The following is a 24,106-nucleotide window of genomic DNA, read 5'->3' as shown; positions in this document are numbered from 1 at the left end:
GTTTGTGATAGTCCGTAGCCCCTGCCATAGGCGCCTGGTGTCGCGCTGCTCCATCTGTGATTCCACTCTGTCTCGGTACCTCCTCTTGGCCTTCTTCACCGCCCTCCTCAGTCCATAGACCGCTGCCTTGTACTCGTCCATGTTGCCGGATACAAGACCGGAGTTATAGGCAGCAGTACGGGCGTTCACAGCTTCACGGATGGATCTATCAACCCACGGCTTTTGGTTAGGAAAGACCCTAACTTTTACCGTGGGGACGATGGTGTCCGTTAAGCGTTGCTATGAGGCTCATTGCTACTTCCAAAACTCGCTGACGTCACTGGAACTGGATTGGATCATGTCCCAGTCGACGACACGCAGAGCGTCCTGTAGCTCAGCCTCTGATTGGTCAGACCACCGCATTACGTTCCTCGTCACTACCGCTTCCCGCGATCCTTTGTTTATACTCCGGAAGCAGAAAAATGGCGGCATGGTCTGATTTCCCTAACGGAGGAGAGAGACAGCCTTGTAGCCTCTCTTGAATGGCGTATAGCAGTGGTCCAACGTTCTTTCCTCTGGTAGCACACGTAATGTGCTGGTGAAAGTTCGGCATGACTTTTTAGGTTTGCCTTGTTAAAGTCCCCAGCCACCACCACAGCCGTCGGGATACTTGTTCTGATGCCGACATAACACATCATGTAGGTCCGATAGTGCTATGTCGGTGTCCGCTTGTGGTGGAATGTAGACGGCTGTGGTGATGACCGAGCTGAACTCCCGGGGAAGGTAGAATGGACGGCATGAGATCGTCAGATGTTCCAGGTTCGGCGAGCAGGAACGAGAAAGAGTCTTAATGTTCTTGGGGTCACACCACATGTTGTTTGTCATGAAGCAAACCCCTCCACCCTTAGATTTACCAGACTCTTCCGTTCTGTCTGCACGGAAAACAGAGAAGGACTCGGTTGGGCATATGACTCGATCCGGCACCAGCGGGTTCAGCCATGTTTCCGTCAGACAAAAGATGTTACAATCCCGCATGTCCCGTTGGAATCTGATCCTTGCCCTAAAATCATCCATCTTATTTTCCAGAGACTGGACGTTAGCAAGAAGGATGCTGGGCAAAGGTGGACGGTGGGCTTGAACTCTCAGTCTGTTCGAATTCGCTCCGTTTCCCTCGATGTTTTCGTCTCCCGTAGTAGCGGCTCCACTGTTGTTGTTGTGGTTCGCTCGTACAATCTCTGCCGGCCACGCTGGATCGATGGAAAAAGTGGACAAAAACCCTTGTTTTGCGCAAAAGTTTATGTCCAAAAGTGTGCTGCGGTCGTATGTTGTTAGTGCCGATGTGTTTGTGGCAAAGAAAATATTAAAAATAAACACAAAAACTAAAAGAGCGCACAATCTCCGCGGAGCTGCCGCGACGGCGACTGGACACAGCCGCGCCATCATAATATCAAATTGATATCAAATTATATCAAATTGATATCAAATTTTACCCTCGGGGTCAAATTGACCCCGAGGGTAAAATATGTTAGTAAATGTAAAGGTAACAGGAGGGTTAAACAGAACATTTTTCTCTTGTTTGTCAACCATTAACTCCACCATGACACAATCTAAAGGCCTCTAGTCTTCCTCTAGCAGCTGCTGAGGCAAACTGACTGTGTGGGTTTTCTTCATGAACTGGGCCGTGATGAAAGGGACGGCGGGGACACCGCTGCAAAGCTGAAACCTCACCGGCCCGGACAGGTGGACAGATTGACAAGTGACTTTTTTTTGCTCGGTCCCGATGCGCGCGCACGGAGCTCTGTGGCGCGAGACGGAGATCGATAAGTGTTAACGCAACGCGAAGAGATAGAAATGACATGCTGCTGTGGAGATACGATCAACAACAGACGTTTAGTTTAATAAAAGAACAAAGACGTGCTCTAGAGAACATGTCAGGGGGCGGGCCAATCTCTTTAATGTCATGCGATCTACCGACACTACGCCGCGATCGACTGTCAGGTCGCGATCGACGTGTTGAGACCCTGATCTACAGGAAGTAAAAGTCGTAACAAGGTTTCCGGAGGTGAACCTGCAGAAGGATCATTACCGATGAACAGCACGACCGTCTGCATGAGAGCGGACAGAGTTCAGATTGAAGTGGTGGATTGGAAGCTCATTTTGCAAGTGACTTTTTTTTCGTCCCGACGACCAACAACAGACGGATTGGAAGCTCATTCTGCGCATGCGTTAAATGCGTTTTTTTAAAAAAACGAGTTAAACCTGTAATTGAATTAACAGAGTTAACGCGTTATTTTTCACAGCACTAGTACAAATACAACATGACGCTACACTACACATTGATGCAATAATAATGATACTTTAACAGATCATTTGATACTTTAAGTACATTTTAAGTAAAGGTCCTGAATACTTCTTCCAGGTCTGATTACAGGACTTAATGTTAGACTACAATGGCTAGTACTAGGACGAGATTTTTGTTTAAAAGTGTTAAAGTCGAGTCAAGCCAGAGCTCAAAATCACACATTCTCCACAGAGGACTTCACAATCTTCACAGACATAACTCTATATCCTTCGGACGACATAATTAGCACATGGGGGGGGGGGGGGGGGAAAGACATGGAAATATATATGAAGAATAAAAATCACAAACACTGGGGTTAATAGTTCTGACATTATTTCCCCACACACAGCTCACTTTGTGAATGCTTGACAAATTCTGAATACTTCTTTAACCCTTCTGCTTTAAGCTATATGTGTCAAGCTGTGCGAACCTCATGAGATATTTTCCACCGTTGAGCAGCAGCTCGTCCTGCGTCCGCCTCAGAACTCATCAAGTCTCAATCCCAAAGACAATTAGGGCAATCCAATAAGCTTTACTGTAATGCCGACCTTAGTCCGAGCCCTGCAGCTCTCTTTGTGTGCCCATACACTGTCATGGCTCAGTTATATATAGTATATCCTCAAACTGGGCACATCGGAGACAGAATAAATTGATAAATTAAGCTAAGATTTAGTGGGTGGAAATGGAAGCTTGAGCTTTATCTGTGGGGATGAAGTTTCAGGGATATTTTGGGCAGACACCAATAATTTTCCCCCAGCTGTTACAAAGCGACCACAGGGCTTTATATAAATCAAAAGACTGTCGCACAATTTATGCAGTGAGAGTTGAATAGAGGCCTCAGGGCATCTCTGGGAACATCCACACCAAACTACAGGGATCAGATTACTAAAACTAGTATTCTCTCACTTCCAACTAAGGCTGTTACCCAGGCGAGCTGTGCCAGTTGGTGTGCCCTTGAGTGAGACAGCGCCCCACTAAGCACATGTCGATCTGAGGATTACATTGAGGGGTTTAGGAGGAGAAAAGAGGCTGTAATCTGAAACTGTTGTGTCTTGTTGCTGTGCACTTTTCTTAATGCCATGCTATCATGCACCATGCGTTGGTATTGTATGACTGTTGCCCAAGGAAATGTAGCTGGGGAAACTATTTTGGTCTCACCAGATGAGAGCTGCATGTTTTATTTCTTGATCATTTAATTTTTTGTTTTTTTAAGCGGCACAACTGATGCTCAAAGTTTTGATTACGCCTGCTATTATAAGGTTTGTCAACATGTATGTAGGTAAAGTTATTAGAGGGGTAGGCTCAACGTTTTGGGGATAGTTAGTTGAGAAGATTGATGTCTGTATGATGAATTTGAAGCTCCAGCCAGCAGCAGGTTAGCTTAGTTTAGCATAACAACTGTAAACCATAGAAAAGAGCCAGCTTGGCTTTGTGATAAGAAAGTCTGTCTACCTGCAACTCCTCAGTGTCATGTTGTAGGTGATCCCGTAAATGGTTCCCATGGTTTCCAGGTTGTAGCTTGATATTTACTGTCGGCCTGCAGACTTAGAAGGAGTCTGGCAGTTCAAGAAACACAGCAATGAGAAGGCTGATTGAAGATCCCAAGTTTTTAAGGCTCATTTTCAATGTCCCCCAAAATGTTGACAACTATGTTATACCTGTGCAAGTTAAGCCACCACTGTCTGCATGGTTAGGTATACTTTCAGATGTCTTCTTAAATTTAATTTGGGTGAACCGACTCTTTAATCAGCATTCTCTGTGTGGAGTATATATATATATATATATATATATGTGGCTAAATTAAAACTCCATACCAACAAATGCCAACCCTGGTTTGGTCCCAGATTTACTGCATCATGATTCAATAAACAAATACTGTTAATTAGCTCTATGTTTAAGTAAAATAACAGTTCAATCGCCATCATGCTCCAGTAAGCACAACATTGACAAATGATTCTTCAAGCAGGTCAAACGCGAGACATTGACATGTTTTTGATTTGTTGTGTTGTGTTTCTCAGTGATTATCTTCCATGACGGCATGAAAATAGCTGGGGCTTATCCCGGTATTACCGTACTATTATGTGGCACTAATTAAAAAATAAAGCATGTCTCCTCTTGCCCAGCTGCTATTAGAACCTGTTTAGCCTACAGGTTTGCTTTGAAACGCTCCCTCATTACAGCGCCTCAAAGAAATATCATACAATAGTGAGTTGAAAAGGGCAATGCTTGAATGGAGACTTAAAGGAGAGGCTGTACTTGGCCTTCAAGTATACATTCCTTCAGCTCAGTGCTTCCTCTGTGGTCCCGCTCCCCTGGCCCACCCCCCTCCCACTCAAGACTCAGTTCCCACAGGGGATTCGGCCAAAGCAAACTCCTCAGAGGAAGTCTCCCTCTCTTACCAGAGAGAGAGGAAGAGGGGGTGGGGGTGGAGGGGAGGGATGTCCTATCATCTGGCTCAGTGGGACCTGCTCGGCAGTAGGATGTGCGAGGAGGGTGTTATGACTGCGTGGCCATGCTATGTCTATGATGTGGTGGTGAGTTAAGCCCGTGCGGCTGCTCTCCTGTGAGGTCAGTGTCAGATTTAGCCAGCAGGTCCCTTGTGGTGTCTGGGAGTGTCTGTTTTCTGACTCTATTATGTCTAGTGCTCCGAGCCTTCCTGGAGCTGCAAACCTCAGGGTAGAAATAGTACCAGACAGGCAGACATCCTTTTGTCGGGAAAACAACAGTCATGCCAGTAATTACAGAGTCTGATTACACCAGGGCAGCAGTTCTTAGAAAACCACCGGCCTTGAGTCAGGCAGGTGAGTGGCCGAGTCACTATTGCTGAGCAGGATGCAGTCAGCAGGAGGTCTGGGTAGACAGAGTTAACCAACAGGAACAAAACCAAACAGGACGCTCGATGTGTGTGTGTGTATGTGTATGAGTGTGCGTGGGTATGTGTATGTGTGTGTAATGTGGTTACTGGTTAGACAGGTAGAGACATTTGTGAGTCAGGAAGGCATGACGGGAGTGTCCATACAAACATGTCATGTTATGACGCTTTCAGAAGCAGTTTATAACATTTCAAAAACACCTTGCTGTAATTGTAAGCAGATTTCTTCCGAAAAAAATATGTTTACTCTATATTATAACAACTGATTGATTAGATTAAATTAATGGTTTTTTGAACATGGAACAAATAATAACAAATAATAATTTATTGTAAAACTCTTTTGTAGACATTTCTGTCACCTTTTGTTGCAACTCTACCGCCAACTTTGGTATCTGTAGTTCAGGTAGGCTATACAGTCCAGACCTGACTGACAGCAACCTGTACCAGGCACACACACTCCCACACACACACATATGCAAGTCCACACCCGTACCCACCCTTCTTCCCACATGTCTCGACACCCACTCATAGCTGCATGTGCGCACACACTCACACTCACGCTTCATGTAGAGAAACTGTGAGACGTGATTCATTACAAGCCGATTTTCTCGATTAATGCTAAATGAGGTTTGTCATTAATTTGCATCCTGAGGTGATTACAGTGGAGCAGCGATTACGGTTTCACAACTACACGCAACCCAGGCAGGAGGGTTTTCCATTGAGGATTTTAAACGTAGACAGAGTAATCATTTGTCTTGAATCGCACACGCAGCCGAGGAGATGGGAGTGTTTGCCATTCCTGGAGGCAGAATGTCATAGTAGTGAGTAAGAGAGGAGCAGGCAGGTCTGTGCTGGCCTCCGCGCCTGGCTAGGTAAACATATCCTCTGTCTGACAAGTGCAGACCTGAGGGCTGAGGAGGTTTGCTATCTCAACACATGGTTCTGCAGCTTGCCACACACACATAAATACATGATATCATATATATATATATACAGGGGCTCTGGAGATTCTGTACTTTGTGGCACTTAACAAGGCAGATGCTTCCCTCCTCGGGTTTTCCAAATCCCTCAAACATTTCATGCCTCCCTAGCCCTCCATGAACTCTCTCTGAACACTTCAACTCAATCGTCTGTCAGATCTGAGTGCAATTACTTTAATACATCTCCCTCTCTGTCTCCCTCTGTTTCTATATTGCAATATTTCTGTGGTTTGAGCAGTCGATCCGCTCCACCTGATGGCGCCTCCTCTGCCTGGCAGGGAGCAATGTAGCCCTGTTGGCTGCCAGCCAGACCAGCTTGAGTGTCTGCTCAGCTCAAAGCACTGCTCACACACACACACAAACACACACTCACACACCCACGCACACACACACACACACACACAAAAACATGCACACAAGCCAAGCTCATAGACTGAACGCTTACACAGACACATCTTCTATCCCCCTTGTCTCTCTGTGATTTCCTTTCTATGACTCTCTGCTCTTTAACTGTAAGGCTATAAAAAGTCACGACATGTTCTGACAAATCTGTGTTGCTAAACAATAATGCCATTTAGTCATTACAGTAGCATTTTTAGAAGTTGTGGGTTCCTGAAATATCCACTGTACACCATGATGTAATATCCACACTTTATCTCTGTTAGGATTGCGATGATTAACCGTCTATTCTCTCTCCTCTCCTCAGGCTCTCAGCCCCGTCCCAGCCAAGAGGTCAAAATTTGACAAATTACAATCTCCATCAGCTGACAAAGACAGGAAACCCGACTGGCTACAATCGCTGTCAAAGTCTGCACACAAGGTTTGTTGTGTGTGCATGTTGCTCGCGTGAAACCGGATTTGCCGTTAAGCTCAAAGGTCAAACGGGTGATGTAAAAGCCGTTGTCCTTTTGAATCATCACATTATCACCTATGCATAAACCTCTAGACATTCAGCCTTGTTAAACAAAGAGAGGCCTTTGAGTGTGCTCAGCACGTCTGATTTAATGTTCTAATAGCATTTTACTGTGAGTTCATCATAAGTTTTTTTTTTTGTTTGTTGCTCCAGGATCTGAAACAAGTCCAACTGAAACAAAGGCCCTCTGCTTTCCGCCCCTGGTCTCCTAAAGCAACAGAAAAAGAGAAACCAGGCACTCAGAATGATGTGGAGAGGTGAGTCATCTCATGAGAGCTGTGATAGTTTCAGTTTTAAAGAGACAAGTTTGGTCAAATCAAGCTTTCAACCAATGTAATTCTTAAAATGGACCTGTATTTCCTCCACAGGTCCTACTCAAAGAGCCACGAGACTTTGGTGGAGCCCAATCTGACACCAGCTCCCTTGGCCCCTCCGGTCCCATTGCATAATGGAGACACACAACCTGCACTAAAACCGCCCCCCTCCAGTACCGCCAACCAACACAAAGAAGACATGGACACAGACGGAGAGATTGATGTGGACGACTGTGACGATCGTGAGTACAGCCCATCACAGAGTGTTTGTTATAATCCAGAGAAACAGAAAACTTGAAACACTACACAAGTCAGTTGATATGAGTCACCGTTTTTTTTGTTGTTAAAACTTGTTTTACAAAGTAAGCCCCGGCAGAGCTGGGTCAGGATGATTCCTGTACAACTCCGCCACCTGGTGTTTATTTGAAGAAATACAAGAAAAAGAAAAGTTTCAGATTTTTGCTATTAAAACATATTATTTCAATTTATTCTATAGTAATGTTTTGGAACAGGAGCTTTAGAGGGGATGTTTCAGGTTGTTTTTTTTGGATGCAGCTGTGAGGAACATTTATGTATGGATGCTTTATTGAAGTGATTCCTAACTTCTACTGTTGGCGGAACTTCCATAGTTGCCGTGAATACTGAATAGTGACCGTGGAATAATTTTAGAGCAGCTCAACCAATTTGAAAACACCAAATGTCGCATTTCTAGTGAAAACCAGCAAGCGAGTAAGCAGAGGTTGAGAAAGGATACCAAAGGATCGAGATCTTATGTAAGTTGAAACTCTCTCTTCATCAGGTCCGGTGCCAGCTTCTTCCCTGGCTTGTCTTCCTTCGGCCTGCACCAAGGTTCCTCAGACCCTGACCCCTCAGAGTGTTGCTCGACCTCAGGAGGGACCCGACTGGCTGCCGGGGACCGTTTGCCCAGAGATGGACACTTTGAGACAGATGCTGTATGGAGGTGCAGACACCAAAGATGCACGGGAAAAACTGCTGCAGGAGATTGTCAAGTTGAGAGTGAAGCAGGAGGAGAAGCTGGCAGCTGCTATGCAAGCTAAACGCAGCCTTCAGCAGGTATTCCATCCTGTTCCTGTGAAATGTTATGTTATAGGAACGACAGGGATCTCTGAATAGGAGTGTTTTGAACATGAAATGATTCTGATGGTGTTGTTTTCTACAGGAATTGGAGTTTGTGAGGGTGGCAAAGAAAGGCCGCCTTCTTGAGGCCATCGAAGCCAAGCGCAATCTGAGAAAGGAGATTGAGCGCCTTCGCGTCGACTGGGAGAGGAAGATGAGGGAAGCGGAGGAGTCCTGTGGGCGGCTGAAGAGAGAGTTGGAGAGGGAAAGACAGCTGCGAGTCTGTGACAAAGGCTGTGAGGCCGAACGTCTCCGAGTCAAGTATTCCACTCAGGTGAGATGTCTGAATCATGCCTAACAGCACCATAACCAGCATACACTTTGTTTGTTGGCGATTTACTTCATCCTGCCCCTCATTTGAGTTTGATGTATACTGACTGCTGTCTGTGTCGGGTTGTGTTGTGTGGTGCAGATCGAAGAGCTGCATTTGCAGCTGCAGCAGGCAGAAGCGGATCGTGAGCAGCTGAGACAAGAGCTTCAGCAGGAGAGAGAAGCTCGGCAGAGCCTGGAGAGCATTGTTAAAGACCTTCAAAGCCAGCTGGCCCTGCAGGCCGACAGAAGCCCTCCTGGGGACCCCAAGGATGCAAACACAGACACACACAGACAGAACACACAACACACCAACGGATCCTAAAGTTGCACATTCAGAACTGGAGAAAGAGACTCGGTAAAAAGGAGCATGGTTCAGGACTTTGTTGCACCTCCGATATGGGAAAAGAAACTCAGCAAAATGCAACGTCTGTTTTGGAGAGGAAAAATCTGTCATATATAATATGATATGATATAAATCAATATTATTATGACAATATATTAATTTTATGAAATGAACTGGAAAGTAGCATGATGTCTGAGCATGTTGTAAAGCGTGAAATTGAGAAAGACTTCTTCAGTGATGACCACATCTCTCCAGTGACGTCAGAGACACCTGGCGCTGTCCATGGATTTTATTTTGGTATAAGCTATTCTAAGATGTGCAAATATAGCCACATAACACTACTTGAATATGAAGGGAAGAAACAAGTTGAGTGGTTGATGAAACTCTTGGTGCCACAACACATTGGTACACTCAAAGGTGTCATTGTAGACCACTGGAAACAAGAGACACCAGTTTACCACTATTTACTTTTATTATCGGCTTGCTTTTTATAACTGTAGAGGATGTACTTTTTAAGAAATATTGCTTGCGCAGCACTGTTATTCCACAGGCAAGAAAAAAACATCAATATACAAACATGTACGCATGTATACGAGCTTGTCTACCTTTTGTATTTTATAAACCTGAAGTATTGGAGGTTAGGTGGGCTTCCTTCAGGTCCACCACTGTGTTATGCTTAGACATTTTATGGAAGTGTTACTTTTTAATATTATAATGCAACTTTATTTGTTGTTTGAACATTGTTTTCAAGTACTTTTTTGCAACCAAACCACATGATAAATAGTAAATATTCTTGCCCACAGTAGTGCAGATAAGTCTACAAATGCCCTCCTAAAAGAAAAACTTCAATAGATGTCTGTTTTTGTTGAAATGCGGTACTTCTGATTTTCTATTGAGTATTGTAAGATAATTTATATTCTATAATAATTTGCTGCCTATCAACAGAAAGCATTACTTTTTAGTCACTGGTTTTAGGGCTCTTTAATCAACAAATGCTGTTTATATGAACAACATTTCTACATATATACAAAATATGGATATATATTTTTTTACTTTAAGAAAAGGAATTGCACTTTTTAAAGAAAAGAACCATGCGTTGTGCATCGTACTCCCTGTTACATTTTTCCAAACACGAGTTAACATGAACTTTGAATTTAAACACTCTTTCCCTCAGTATCCTCTGATGTAAATACAATGATATTGTAAATAAGATATTTGTCCGTATGTTTGCTCGTTCCAGACTTAAATTGATTATGAATATTATTTTTTGCTCTTACTTGAAACCAAAAAGAGACTATATTTGGATTTGTAAAACTGCAATTTTGTTGTAACCCTGAGTATCAATGCAATCACAGGGCATTTAGCAGAATGGATGGACCTGTTGGTTTAAACAAAGAGAATGAAACCATTAAAGGTCGTGAACCTGTCAAGAGATCTTCAAGGTTTGACACACCAACAGAATATTATAATTTGTCCCTTGATTTTGTCATTTGAGAAGATCTTTATTATTTGAAGAACTATAGAGTATATATTACACCACAGACCAAAAACTGAAAAATGGATTTGAAATCTGCACCTCCAGCTCCCTCGTCAGATAGAAGCAACAACTTCTATTGGTTTCATCCTTAGGTGCTCTCATATATTTTAGACAAGAAACACTTTTATGTCTTATCATTACTTATGATACACTCGCTCAGTATTTGTTGGGTACAGTGTAATAACAATATCCATTTTTTTAGCTGATGCTGTTGTAGTTTTCGGTTTGGAAGTGGGGTTTCACTTGCCTCTTGGTTAAATGTTTTATTTTCCTTCGGAAAACTTGTATAATACCCATTAAAATCTAAATCAATCCTATGGCCTGTTTATTTATTTTTGTACACAGTGTTTGTGCATGATTGTGTGTGTGGATTAATCTTTCTATTTGTATCTCTAGGGAAGGCAATTTTGGCAACTGGGTCTACCACTTTAGTGTAGATGAATACATGTCACTTGATGGACTGTCATAAAATCTGTTACAGACATTCATGGTTCTCAGACAATTTATACGAATAACTTGTCATGATCTGGAGTTTGTGTTAGTTTTGTGTCTTGTTTGGAAGTCCTTGTGTCGTCTGTCTCCCTGTGATTGTCTGCCCTGGCCCTGATTGTTTCCTTCTGTGATTGCTGGCCCCGCCCTCATTGTGTCCACCTGTGTCTCGTTCCCCGTTGTCCAATCCTCTCACCTTGCCTGTGTATGTAAACCCTGTTCGTCTCATTCCCAGTGTGGCTTCGTACTGTTTGGTCCGTGTGTTTTGTCGTCCTGTTCTGGTTTCTTGGAGTAAAGATTGTTTTTGTGCAATAATGTCGGCGTTTGGGTCCTCTCTCGTTGCGACAACCTGGACTGCGCATGACATAACTTTGGCGATCCCCTGACTTTTCAAGGTCCAAAGTTTAATTTATTATTATTGTCAAACAAAAAGGTTGCGCAACGAAATGCAGTTTGTTTTCCCATGTTGCTACATTAATTAAAAATAACACAAAAGGCCTGATCAATGAATGCAATTATTTGACTTTGTCTACATCTACGTCTCCTGAATGTACCTGAAATTACCTGAAAGTACTTTCTAAGTTCCATAGCCTGTAACCCTACATTGGGTGTGTAGGGTGGGTAGGGTCGGGAATGAGGTTTTAAATTTAAATCTGTAATTGCCCTGAGACATTTGTGAATCCTCTTCCCTGATGCGATAAAAACTGTAAAAATCAATAAAACATTATTTTTTTTAAATAAAAAAAATTCAAATGAACAACACTTACGTGGGGAAGGGTGGAGGAGGAATTTCACAACCTAAGGAAAGATAGATATGTACTTTATTAATCCCCAAGGGGAAATTTGTCGGAAGAAGCTGCTCTGAAGTCTGGTGGTACATCATCTTCTGTATCTTGTGCCAGACGGCAGCAGGGTCTTTGGGCTCTTCGCAGGTACCTCTTCTCACCAGTATCCCTGATGCTTGTTAGATGGGTACCAGTGATGCTCTGGGTGGTTTTAATAACCCGCTGTCGAGCCCTCCTGTCCTGGGCCGCACACACCATGCCAGTTAATGTAGTGTTTCCAGCCAGCATGCTTTCTTTTGCTCCTCTGTAAAAATGGTAAAGAACATAGCACAGGAGCTTTGCTATCTCAAGTTTCCTTAAGAAATGCAGATGTGTGATAACCATGTCAAGTTGTTTGTGATTCTGATTCCCAGGAACTTAAAACCATTCACTTTCTCCACCTCAGCTCCTCTGATGTACAACAGCACCTATGTGAGAATGCTGTTCACCAATTTCAGCTCAGCATTCAACACCATGATTCAAACTGAACACCAAAGTAGGTCATCTTGGCATCAACACCTTCCTCTGCAGCTAGATACTGGATTGTCCTAACCAACAGACCCCACCCAGCATGTTAGCTTATTGTGGATATCCAAAAGGCTGCACACACACACCCATCCAAGGAACGGAGGTTGAGCGTGTCTCCAGCTTTAGGTTTCTGGGTGTCCACATTTCAGAAGACCTCTCTTGGATGCTCAACACCTCAACTCCAAGAAGGCACACTATCCTCTCTTCTTCCAGAGGAGACTGTAGAACATCCACATGTCTCCTCTGATCCTGGTGAACTTCTATCGCTGCACCATCGAGAGCATCCTTAAAAACTGCATCACATTTTGGCATGGCAACTGCTCTGCTTCAGATTGCAAAACTCTGCAGAGGGTTGTACAATCCGTACAACGCATCACCGGTACTCCACTCCCTGAGACCAAGACATCCACCTCAAGTGCTGCCTGCGGAGGGTGCGTATTATAGCCTCTTCTGGGACACCTCACACACGGCCACAGACTGTTTTCGCTCTTTCCCTTTGGGAGGCGCAAAATAAATTTATGTTCCAGGACCAGCAGCAGGAACAGCTTCTTCCCCCCAGCTGTCAATCTACTAAACTCTGCACCACGGTGATACACCTTACTGTTTATACCATATAATGTATATACTGTTTATATATATTGCATCTTATATCCTCTGTTTATGCTGTATATATTGTTATACTACTTATACTTATTGTCATTTTTCTTTATCTTATTAATTATTATTTGTTATCTATCTGTTATTTATACTGTTATTTATCTAGCACATTGCTATATACGTATCCTGTTTCTTTTTGTACTTCTGGCTAGATACTCAAACTGCATTTGTTGCCCTCGGACTTGTTCTTCGTGCAAGTTGAATCTGATTCTGAATGTAGACAGCAGTTAGGTGTGTCTTAGCCTCCTTTTACCTAGAATAACAATTAGCTCCTTGGTTTAACTGATGTTTAGCAGTAGGCTGCTCTCCGAGTCCCATGATAAAGTCCTCTCTTTTCATACAGCGCCACAATCAGGTACAATTTTATATTAGTCCAATACTAAATAATCACATTTTCACCTTCAGATCTACTTTGTGTTGAGTGATTATTAACACATTTTAGCAACAAATACCTCCAGGGGTAACTCATTGCAAAATAATTGAAGGGTTGATACTTTTGGATTTAGCCAAATACAACATTGTGATTATGTTGAATCAGGACTATCCTAAAAGCAGTCTATTAGTCTGCAACCACTATATTCTTTAATGATTAGGAATTCCATGAGTGTATTTAAATGAATAATAGCTCTCTTCCGGTCCCACTCTCTTTCTTCAGAGGCTTACTGGTTGCGTGAAAATCCCTCCAATAAAGCAAGGCTGAAGCCTCGCTCCAGGATTACAGCTTGAGGAAGATTTAGTGACTGACATTCTTTCTCCGCGAGCCTTCTCTGATGACACAAACATAAATACAGAATAACCTATGGCTGCTACACTGGATCACTGGACACAGGACGATGAGGAATGAACCTTCAGGATGGGAATATTGTTCCTTCATCCAACGTGGGAAGGCGTTAAGTGGAAGAAAAGGATATGCCACATGAGAGAGTCAGTGCTATCAACAAACTTTGCTCAAGAGCCCAGTAGAATGAGGTGAAGGTAAGTTAATGTGGTGTGAATGGGACAGCTCAGGGATGAACAGCACCCCGGCGATGGCACCGCTATCTCTAGGGCTGAGTGGAATCCCACCACGCTCCTCTCTGTCACCCAAGACCTTTCAGTCTTTAGGATCCCTGTCATCAGGAATGTTCTCCCCCTCGCTTGCTAAGGGTTCCACTCATCAGGCAAAACAGGCCTCCAGTCCCTTGAATTCACCAACCCCGTCCATCATGAGCTCTCCAAAACTCTGGCAGAAAGCATCCATCTCCAGACTTGCTGAGGAGTTTTTCTGGATTGGTGGTAGTGTGGTCGCACAGCCAAATTGGAGACTTGGTCAGATAGGTAAGATTCATTAATGATTTATTGAATAATGTTTTCTTCAAACACTAAAAATGTGAATGACAGGCAGAAATTCAACAAGTTGTTTAGTAGAAATGTCGACAAGCTGCTGCAAGCAAACGAGGGGAGCTTAACATATATATACAGGACTGTCTCAGAAAATTAGAATATTGTGATAAAGTTCTTTATTTTCTGTAATGCAATTAAAAAAACAAAAATGTCATGCATTCTGGATTCATTACAAATCAACTGAAATATTGCAAGCCTTTTATTCTTTTAATATTGCTGATTATGGCTTACAGCTTAAGAAAACTCTAAAATCCTATCTCATAAAATTTTAATATTTCCTCAGACCAAGTAAAAAAAAGATTTATAACAGCTGAGTGTTTGTCAAGGCTCAGGAAACCCTTGCAGGTGTTTCGAGTTAATTAGACAATTCAAGTGATTTGTTTAATACCCTACTAGTATACTTTTTCATGATATTCTAATATTTAGAGATAGGATATTTGAGTTTTCTTAAGCTGTAAGCCATAATCAGCAATATTAAAAGAATAAAAGGCTTGCAATATTTCAGTTGATTTGTAATGAATCCAGAATGCATGACATTTTTGTTTTTTTAATTGCATTACAGAAAATAAAGAACTTCATCACAATATTCTAATTTTCTGAGACAGTCCTGTATATATATATATATTATTTTTTTTCAATCATATGACATTAATATGGTATTTTAAACTACAACATGTGCATTTTAAACTTTAACCATGACATCTTCATGCAATAGGCCTGTCAAATGTGTAAATGTTCCAACATAACCAAGTAGAGTTGCAGGGAAGCCTGTTAGTAGATAATGGGCATATGGACAGTAGACAATCCTTTAGGATTAGCCTGAATGATGGGCCAGTATGCGTCACATGCATCTGAGCTTCAGATTACAAACAAAGGTCACCTGCTCTCAGCAAACAAAACAAACACCCCTCTTCCCCGTCACCTAAATGTTACAAGATAATTGTTGGATCTGGCACGCTATTTCAGAAAAAGCACTGAGCACAGAAGTTATACCAAAGATCAGCAAAGAAAACAGAAATCATTTGAATCCCTGTAAAGCAGCTGATAATGGACAGATTTCTTTTAAGGCAAAGATCATTTCAAGGTTGTTGTAGATATTCCTTATTTTTCCTCTTATCATTAACATAAATACAGCTAATTAAATCCCTGCGTGACGCACCCTATAATCTCATAACCTCTTATTGTCTCGACTACTTTAGGCCTTCCTTCAAAATCACAACACATCTAAATTTTATATGTAGGAAGTTATCTCCGAAACAATAATAAGACACTTTTGAAGAATCAAAATGGACAATCTCTGGCACCAACGTGCTACATTTCACTTTTATTATAGTATTATAGAGTACTGAATATGCAGTACACTGAATTATTTATTTGCACAAACCAGCTTTGATGTTGGCAGTAAATAACTGACAATATGATGGTCTCCCTGGATTTTCTGACGAGCTTGACTCCTCGTGCTCCCCTGTAGTGGAGAGGTGTATGTGCACCATGCAAACCGGCACTCAGATGACCAAAATGAAGGGGAAGAAGAAAGGACTGGTCCGCTTCTTTTACCTGGACGAGCACAAGTCCTGCATCCGGTGGCGGCCCTCCAGGAAACATGACAAGGCCAAAAGTAAGCCATCACCAAACCATGTCCACCACCACATATTTAGTTTTGCAGCACAGAATATCTTCAATTGACTGTTCTAGTGGATTGTGTTTTATTGATCAGCAGTTGTGTTTTATTGATCACCAGCTAAAGTGTTACAACCAGAGTGCTGCAAGAATGAGGACTTAAACCCGTACAAGAGTTAGTACAGCTCCATTGTACCATTTCTTTTTGTCTCCTCTTGGATTTGCCTACAGAAATATGTCATATATAGGTTATCTCGTGATTATGATGTTTTTATAAACTAGACACATTATAGGATTTCACCATTGAACCCTATGGAGTCAGACAGGTTGCTGATATGGTTTGACTTTAAAAATTACTTTGAGTAAATGTTTGTTGTTACAATTTTCTCCCTATGTTTTTTGTGTGGTTATTATGGTGTTGTGAACCCAAAGGTTTTTTTAATTCCATCAAGGAGTTGAAAGAAGTTCCTGAGTAGATGAAGCTCACATTTCTTCATCATCCTTTTCAGTAACTATTGATTCTATCCATGAAGTCTGCGAGGGGAAGAAGTCTGAGATCTTCAGGCGCTATGCAGACAACCGCTTCGACCCAAACTACTGCTTTAGTATTTATTATGGGGAGCGAGTGAAGTCCCTGGACTTGGTCTCCACCAACGCAGAGGAGGCACGCACCTGGATCACTGGGTTGAAATACCTCATGGCTGGCATCAGTGATGAGGACAGCTTGGCCCGGAGGCAGCGCACCAGTGATCAATATCCTTTATCCAGCCTCTGGTACATCACTCCTATTCCTATAAAGAGGAGTTGACAACACATTCACTTGTATATTACAAAACAACACGCGTGAACTGATTTGATCATGATTATTGTAGTGTCTTCCTTAACTGAAGCCTCACGTGGCTACAGCAGACTTTCTCCGAAGCCGACAAGAATGGAGATGGCACCTTGAGCATTGGAGAGGTTCACCAGCTGCTCCACAAACTCAATGTGAATTTACCCAAGCAGAAAGTCAGGCAGATGTTTCATGTAAGAATTCTGACCAACAAGGTTGATGATGCAAACTGTCACGGATTTAAGTAGCATGACCCACCATCAAACCTGCCTCTGGGCTTTTGTATATGCAGTATTATCGTCACTAGTATCTCTTAACTGCTTCATTAAATGTTGGCTTCACAGCTACAAAACAGAATACACATTGTGTTTAACTGATGACTTGATTGATGGTTTCTACTTAAGTAATATCCAGCAGCTGGTAAACGAACAAGACTCACAGCCAGGCTAACAGCTCTGCGAAGCTGAACTTAGCAACTGATATGTGCTAAATGCTATCATGGTGACAATAACAATGCTAACATGCTGATCTTCAACAGGTTTAATGCTGACCATAGCACAGTACAGCTGATGCAAAATCATTAGTTGATACTTAGTAAAACAGTCTGGAAAAAGTAAAAAGAAAAAAAAGAAAAGTGGTTTAAGTGATCCTCACATCTTTTCAGTCAGAGATGCAGTAAGATAAAAGGATTGAGGTGGAACCTGCAGGCAGAAATGCATTTACAGTATTTTGGCTGCACAGTGCAGGAGAGTGCCACAGGAAGACCATCTGACCACCGCTGAACAGATGGCTTTAGTTGCACTGCAGTATTGCTTTAGTTTAGTAGCTCACTGTCCTCCCATGATGATGATGATAGTCTCTGTGAATGCAATGATGGGGATAGGGATGTATCCTTAAGCTTGGTCTTACCGTGGTACATATTTCCTCTGGCAGGATGGTTATCTCCAACTCTAACAAAGTTATTTCTTGCTCATAAAATATTTGTTGTCGTTGTCTGTAGGAAGCGGACACAGACGAGAACCAGGGCTCTCTGGCCTTTGAAGAATTCTGTTTGTTCTATAAGATGATTTCCACACGCAGAGACCTCTACCTGATATTGATCTCCTACAGCAATCAGAAAGAAGTCATGGATCTTCACGACCTCGCACGCTTTTTGGAAAATGAACAAAAGGTACAAAGAAAATGGAAAATGATTAATGCCACTTTTTTTGTGTTTGTGTGTATTTGTTTTAAAGTATCATACTTAAGATTTTATTAAATAAATCCAATTATTTTACACTATCAAACACATGGATTTTTCTTCAGCAATAGCTATGCAATGTGTTAATGTTCTGTAATTACATCCCTATATTAGTGGCGAAGTCAGCAAAGGGGATTCACAGGAAAACAATGCATGTAATGCAGTGTTACTGTGTATATGGTCATCTTATTGATGTCAGCCTTACTGTTTACTAGAAATTTAAAAAAGAAAACAAAGTTTAAATAAAACTAACAAAACTAGAACGGCACTCGGTAGAGCGCATACCTTCGCATACCACAAGATTGGGCATTGAATTATGAACATTTTGGCATTAGTTGCATGCCAATTGGATACAAATTGGTAAAAAGAAGATTTTGACCTTTCCATGACCTTGACCTTTGACCCGATCGATCCCAAAATCTAATCAAATGGTCCCCGGATAATAACCAATCATCCCACCAAATTTCATGCGATTCGATTTAATACTTTTTTAGTTATGCGAGTAACACGCATACAAATAAATAAATAAATACACGGCGATCAAAACATTACCTTCCGCATTTTCAATGCGAAGGTAACAATAGAGAGTTACAGCGCAGCTGCAGTAAGATACAAATTATAGTCCCAGATGTAATTTAATGAAAGGCACACTTGGTAAACAGACGTAAAAGGTGCTCAATAAAAATGGAGAGCATAGCTATTGCCTCCATGTGGCTCTCAACAAAGCCACGGCGGAGGTGGCAGCTCCGGTGTAAACAGTGTGACAAACGACAACAGTGAGGGAATCGGAGTGTGGGCGCTACGATTCTGTGGCAACGAAGTAATCAGCCGTAACTCCTACATTAGGCTACTCCACTATATCTTTATATAGACGATAGTTATTTACTGCACTAATAATGCTCTGATTGTCGAATTTAGTACCTTTCAATCTTGATATAATTGAACTATAAAAGAATGTTTCCTACTTCATAATATAAGCAGATTAAACATATACGTGTTAAATGTAAAATGTTACATTCATAATATTGTATCATTTGCAGATGCGAGGATTGGCCAAAGAGCATTTAGTCGATATAGTGGCCAAGTTTGAACCATGTCCTGAGAACCTGCAGCATACGGTACTCAGTATTGATGGTATGGGGAACTTGCTCAGAACAACTTATTTAACAATGCATCAATAACATCTCTCATGTCACCTGGGCCAGGCATCAACATACAACAATCACACCTGCTCTGAAACCTTCTTCCTTCAGGATTGACCAACTACATGAGGAGCCCTGCAGGTGATATCGTCAACCCCGAGCACAGTCAGGTGAACGAGGACATGACGCAGCCTCTAAGTAACTACTTCATTGCCACCTCCCACAACACCTACCTGACAGGAGACCAGCTGCTCTCTCAGTCTCGAGTGGAAATGTACGCCTATGTGCTCCAGGCAGGGTGTCGCTGTGTGGAGGGTAAGAGCCTGAAGAGCCAGAACGTTGGCTCTCTTCACTGTGATTTGAAGCCCTTTTATGCCATTACAGACAAAGAGACTCACTCATCACTCTTTTGTTCTTTCTTCCTCCTCTTTCAGTGGACTGCTGGGATGGACCTGACGGGGAGCCTATCATTCATCACGGCTACACCTTGACATCCAAGATTCTCTTCAAAGATGTCATTGAAACAATTAACAAATATGCCTTCACAAAGTCACCGTAAGTGCTTCTGTGTCCTGATGCTGATGTGTTTCGTCAAGACTTCACAAGTTCAAAAAACATCATACCTGTAGCTCAGATGTCATCACTTCAACCTCCCCTCCCCTCCCCCCACAGGTACCCCGTGATCTTGTCCATAGAGAACCACTGCACTGTGCCTCAGCAAAAGAAGATGGCTGAGTATCTGAGAGAGGTGCTGCAGGACAAACTGGTTCTTTCCACTGTCAATGTGCATGAATGCAAGAAGCTGCCTTCACCTGAAATCCTGAAAGGGAAAGTCTTAATCAAGGTAGAGTTGTTTTTAGCAAAATGCGCTGCCATATGCTCCTCAAGGTTACTCCAACAAAGCATAAAAACACACGCGATCACACATGGACCTATTAAAGTCATACATTTTTGTTTTCAAGGGGAAAAAGCTGCCAGCAAACCTTGATCCTGATGCAGAGGAGGGTGATGTGTCTGATGAAGACACTGGTGATGAAGAAGAGGAGGAAGGCGAAAATGATAATGATAGCTCACAGGCAAATGAAACCTTGATAGATAGATAGATAGATAGATAGATGGATAGATAGATGGATAGATAGATAGATAGATAGATGGATAAATAATTATGTATTATTTTTGACTGTTTTAGGGGGGGGGTATCATTACTTCTGCCAATCAAAACAAAAAGAAGAGGCGATTCGGCAGTTACATCATGAGGAGCTTCAAATGCAAGGTCAGCTCTTTGCTTATTTTATAAACCTATTTGTATAAAGTTACAGAAAAATTACACATAATGCTTTTGTTTTCAGAGAAAAAAGAGGATCCGAGTGAGAAGTAAGACGATGTCTGATAGCGAGTCAGACCACAGCAGCAGGGAGAGGACACAAATTGTCAAGTAAGAGTAGTCATTGAATTAAGTTGTTTGATCCATTTAATTCTCTTAGTATAAACCGTTACGCTTGAACTTTTGTCTATTAACTCTCCCTTCAGGAAGAGGAAAACAATGAGGTTGTCCCGAGCTCTGTCTGACCTGGTCAAGTACACAAAATCTGTCCGTGTACATGACATAGAAACACAAGGTAAAGGATCTTCAAAGTGAAGATCAGACCAGAATAATTTTTTACCACACGCATCATTTTAAAGTTTATATTTTATGAATAGATGTGTAATGCAATGTTTTTTGTTTCTGTCTGGTAGCATTCACGAACAGTTGGCAGGTATCATCCCTCAACGAGACTGTTATGAACCAGATCTTACAGCTGAAGCCAGGGGAATTGGTCCGATTCAACCAACGGCAGCTTATAAGAGTCTACCCGTCCAACTACAGAGTCGACTCGAGCAACTTCAACCCGCAACCATACTGGAACACAGGATGCCATATGGGTAAGACCGCCACAGAGATTGCAATACTACCTACTTTAAAATTACAATGACAGCATTTCATTTATGTATATATTTTTCATTTTAGTTGCAATGAATTATCAAACAGAGGGCCGCATGCTTGAACTGAACCAAGCCAAGTTTGCAAGCAATGGAAACTGCGGATATATTCTGAGACCTAAGTGCATGTGTAAAGGTGTGTACATATGAAGATTGTGCAGGTTTATAGCACCTGTCTGTGCAGGATTAGGATTATTCTGGGTTTTTTCTCAGCCGCCTTTAACCCCATGTTGGAGGATCCTCTTCCAGGACACAGAAAGACTCAGCTAGTGCTGAAGATCATCAGCGGACAGCAGCTTCCCAAACCCAAAGACTCTATGTTTGGGGACAGAGGAGAGGTGAACATGCTGCAGACATGATCTATTATTGAGACATCTGATAAAAAAAGTATTTCTCATCACTCACTAATATACCCGTGTTTTTCTTCATGCAGATTATCGATCCTTTTGTTGAAGTTGAGATAATTGGCCTAAATTTAGATTGTTCCAAGCAGCAGACCAGGGTGGTGGATGATAATGGTACTTCTCATTTCTTGATCTCATAACAGACAGTCGATGTACCAGCTTTTGTATTTGTGTAACATCCTTTTAATGGTCATTCAGGTTTCAACCCAATGTGGGAGGAGACCCTCGTCTTCAACATTCAAATGCCACAGGTCGCTCTGGTGCGTTTCCAAGTGTGGGATCAAAACCCTCTTGGACAAGATTTCATTGGACAGAGGACTGTTGCTTTCAGAAGTTTAATGCCAGGTAGATTACAAGATGAGATATCTGTATGCACACTTCAGTCATTTGGGAAATATGCTTTTTGTAAATGGTGAAATGGGGGGATTGATACCACTCGTATGTGTGTCAGATCAATAAGCCAGTTAGCTTAGCTTCACATAAACAGTGGAAACAGGGGAAAAACAGCTTTCCCTTATCTTCCCAAAAGTAACCACATCTACCTTTAAAACTCACCACTAACCAGTAACGTCTTGTGGTAACTTCCTGAAATCTTGCCGTAACATTCCAGGAAGATTCCTGATAGTCAAGAAAAGTCAACCACGTGTTGTCTTTACATTTTGTTTTTGTACAGATCAAACAAACGGGACATAAGATGTTGATTTGCAAACTCCCTTCATGTTTTCCAAAACTCAAAGTGTTCCTTTAATATTAATTATTTTTAAATGCAAAATGTGTAGGTTATCGGCACGTGTACCTGGAAGGGATGGCGGAGTCATCCATCTTTGTTCATGTCGCTATCGATGATATAGCTGGAAAGGTAGGTTTCTTGCAAAATAACTCACAAATCTCATTTCATCGTTCTCGACAACTCTATATTAAAACATTTGGTGTCCTTTGTGAAACAGATCAAACCCAAAAATGCAGTGCAAGCAGCCAGAAAACACATTCAAAAAGCAGCTCAGAAGCACATGAAGGGTCCTCAGAGGCAGCCTTCTCTGGAATTTTCAGTCCAGTCCTCAGAAGACGGACGTGCTATGTTCTTCCGCAGGGATCTGGATACCATTTCTCAGGACAGCAGGAATGGAGAAATATTTCCGCTGTCACAAGGGCCAGCAGCCAAGGCTGCCATCCACAAAGAGGCCATGAGTGAGCCAGTAAGGCGAGCTCACAGAGTTAGAATTCATGAACCACCAGAGACAAGGAGAGGGTTCTCTAGCCAGATGTCCTCCACTGACTCCCACCACATTGGGGCTGCTCCCTGTGCGAAGGCGGACAGCTTTGACCTTGAGACCTCACCCCAGCTTTCTTGTGCTGATGGTCTTGAAAGCCATAATCTAATTCAAGAAGAATTGGAGAATGAACCTGATGAATCAAACTGTGCTGATCAGGAGACAATTCAGATGTTTGAACCAGGGCAGCCTGAACAATCTGAGGAATTTCCAGTGCAAGACAAGGTAACTTCCATGAAACCTAAACAACCAACAGAAACTCAAAGTCAGGCAGATTCACTCCCTTGGCCTTGGACCGTACCACTGCATATGCTCCGGCCCGAAGCCAAATTCTCTCCAATTATCCCTCCACCGTCACCTGCCAGGGTGAGGCGGACTCTAGAGGCTTCGGCCAGATCCCGATCATCCACCCAAATACGAACAAAGGCGCGCTCGCGCAGTTGCCCTCGGAAATCAACTACTTCTCCTCAGACACCAATGATGAACCGCCAGCCTGCTATCCACTGGCAGACGCAACAAGCACAAAAGAGGCCCATCCCCAACGGCCTCTGCTTGTCTGACTGCACATCCAGCAGCAGTGACGGCAGCACCGACAGCCTGGAGTTTGTGCCCTCCTGTGTTCCAGCCGGGGCAGGGCAGCGTGAGGGGACCCTGCAGAGGGAGATGAAGGCCCTTTTTGACCAGAGGATGAGAGAGATCCACTGTAAATCACCGCTTTTTCAAAATGGTGAGTCATAGGTGATGTGTCCTTCATGTATGCAACAGTTAAATGAAAAGAATTTAGAAAGTTAAGTGGAAGGCAAAATAAAATCTGTGTTTGTGCTGTTTTCTCCCCTTTAGATTAAGATTTTACTGATATCTCCAAAGACATCAAGGCCCTTCCGAAGACAAAAAAAGAGACAACATAACCACAAAAAGGAGGTTTCGGAGGAAGAAGTTCAGATTTTTTGAATAGATCAGTACACCATGTAGAATTAAACAATTAGACATTATTTTTATTGTTTTAGA

At 42.4% G+C, this 24,106-nt stretch overlaps 2 protein-coding genes across 6 annotated transcripts in view; both read left to right on the top strand.

Annotated features, from left to right (window-relative positions):
• The window catches only part of skib (v-ski avian sarcoma viral oncogene homolog b), a 35,164-nt gene extending 23,632 nt beyond the window's left edge, over window positions 1–11,532 (top strand). The window contains exons 2-7 of the mRNA XM_056436738.1: window positions 6,879–6,992; window positions 7,239–7,342; window positions 7,454–7,641; window positions 8,199–8,473; window positions 8,580–8,810; window positions 8,949–11,532. Of these exons, the coding sequence (XP_056292713.1) occupies window positions 6,879–6,992; window positions 7,239–7,342; window positions 7,454–7,641; window positions 8,199–8,473; window positions 8,580–8,810; window positions 8,949–9,170 (1,134 nt within the window). The 3' untranslated portion in view covers window positions 9,171–11,532. The remainder of the gene's footprint in view (window positions 1–6,878; window positions 6,993–7,238; window positions 7,343–7,453; window positions 7,642–8,198; window positions 8,474–8,579; window positions 8,811–8,948) is intronic.
• A 2,441-nt stretch (window positions 11,533–13,973) lies between these two features.
• plch2b (phospholipase C, eta 2b) lies at window positions 13,974–24,039 on the top strand. 5 transcript variants are annotated; one of them, XM_056436733.1, is made up of 23 exons: window positions 13,974–14,201; window positions 14,372–14,543; window positions 16,081–16,227; window positions 16,351–16,404; window positions 16,739–16,982; window positions 17,126–17,255; window positions 18,062–18,232; window positions 19,342–19,435; window positions 19,555–19,758; window positions 19,878–19,998; window positions 20,116–20,287; window positions 20,406–20,519; window positions 20,633–20,716; window positions 20,793–20,878; window positions 20,974–21,062; window positions 21,181–21,366; window positions 21,452–21,559; window positions 21,637–21,761; window positions 21,857–21,941; window positions 22,026–22,172; window positions 22,607–22,686; window positions 22,775–23,825; window positions 23,939–24,039. In XM_056436733.1, exons 2-23 carry the CDS (start codon window positions 14,432–14,434, stop codon window positions 23,941–23,943), a joined length of 3,609 nt encoding a protein of 1,202 aa, XP_056292708.1. In that variant the 5' UTR covers window positions 13,974–14,201; window positions 14,372–14,431; the 3' UTR covers window positions 23,944–24,039. The 5 variants fall into 5 exon arrangements, with proteins under 5 accessions (XP_056292708.1, XP_056292707.1, XP_056292705.1 ...); XM_056436732.1 differs by having other exon boundaries at window positions 14,315–14,543; XM_056436730.1 differs by having other exon boundaries at window positions 13,974–14,543; window positions 21,673–21,761.
• Window positions 24,040–24,106: the final 67 nt, after the last annotated feature.

Source organism: Pseudoliparis swirei, chromosome 18, assembly GCF_029220125.1.
Source record: "Pseudoliparis swirei isolate HS2019 ecotype Mariana Trench chromosome 18, NWPU_hadal_v1, whole genome shotgun sequence".
Lineage (NCBI taxonomy): Eukaryota > Metazoa > Chordata > Actinopteri > Perciformes > Liparidae > Pseudoliparis > Pseudoliparis swirei.
This window is presented reverse-complemented; position numbering and strand designations above follow the sequence as displayed.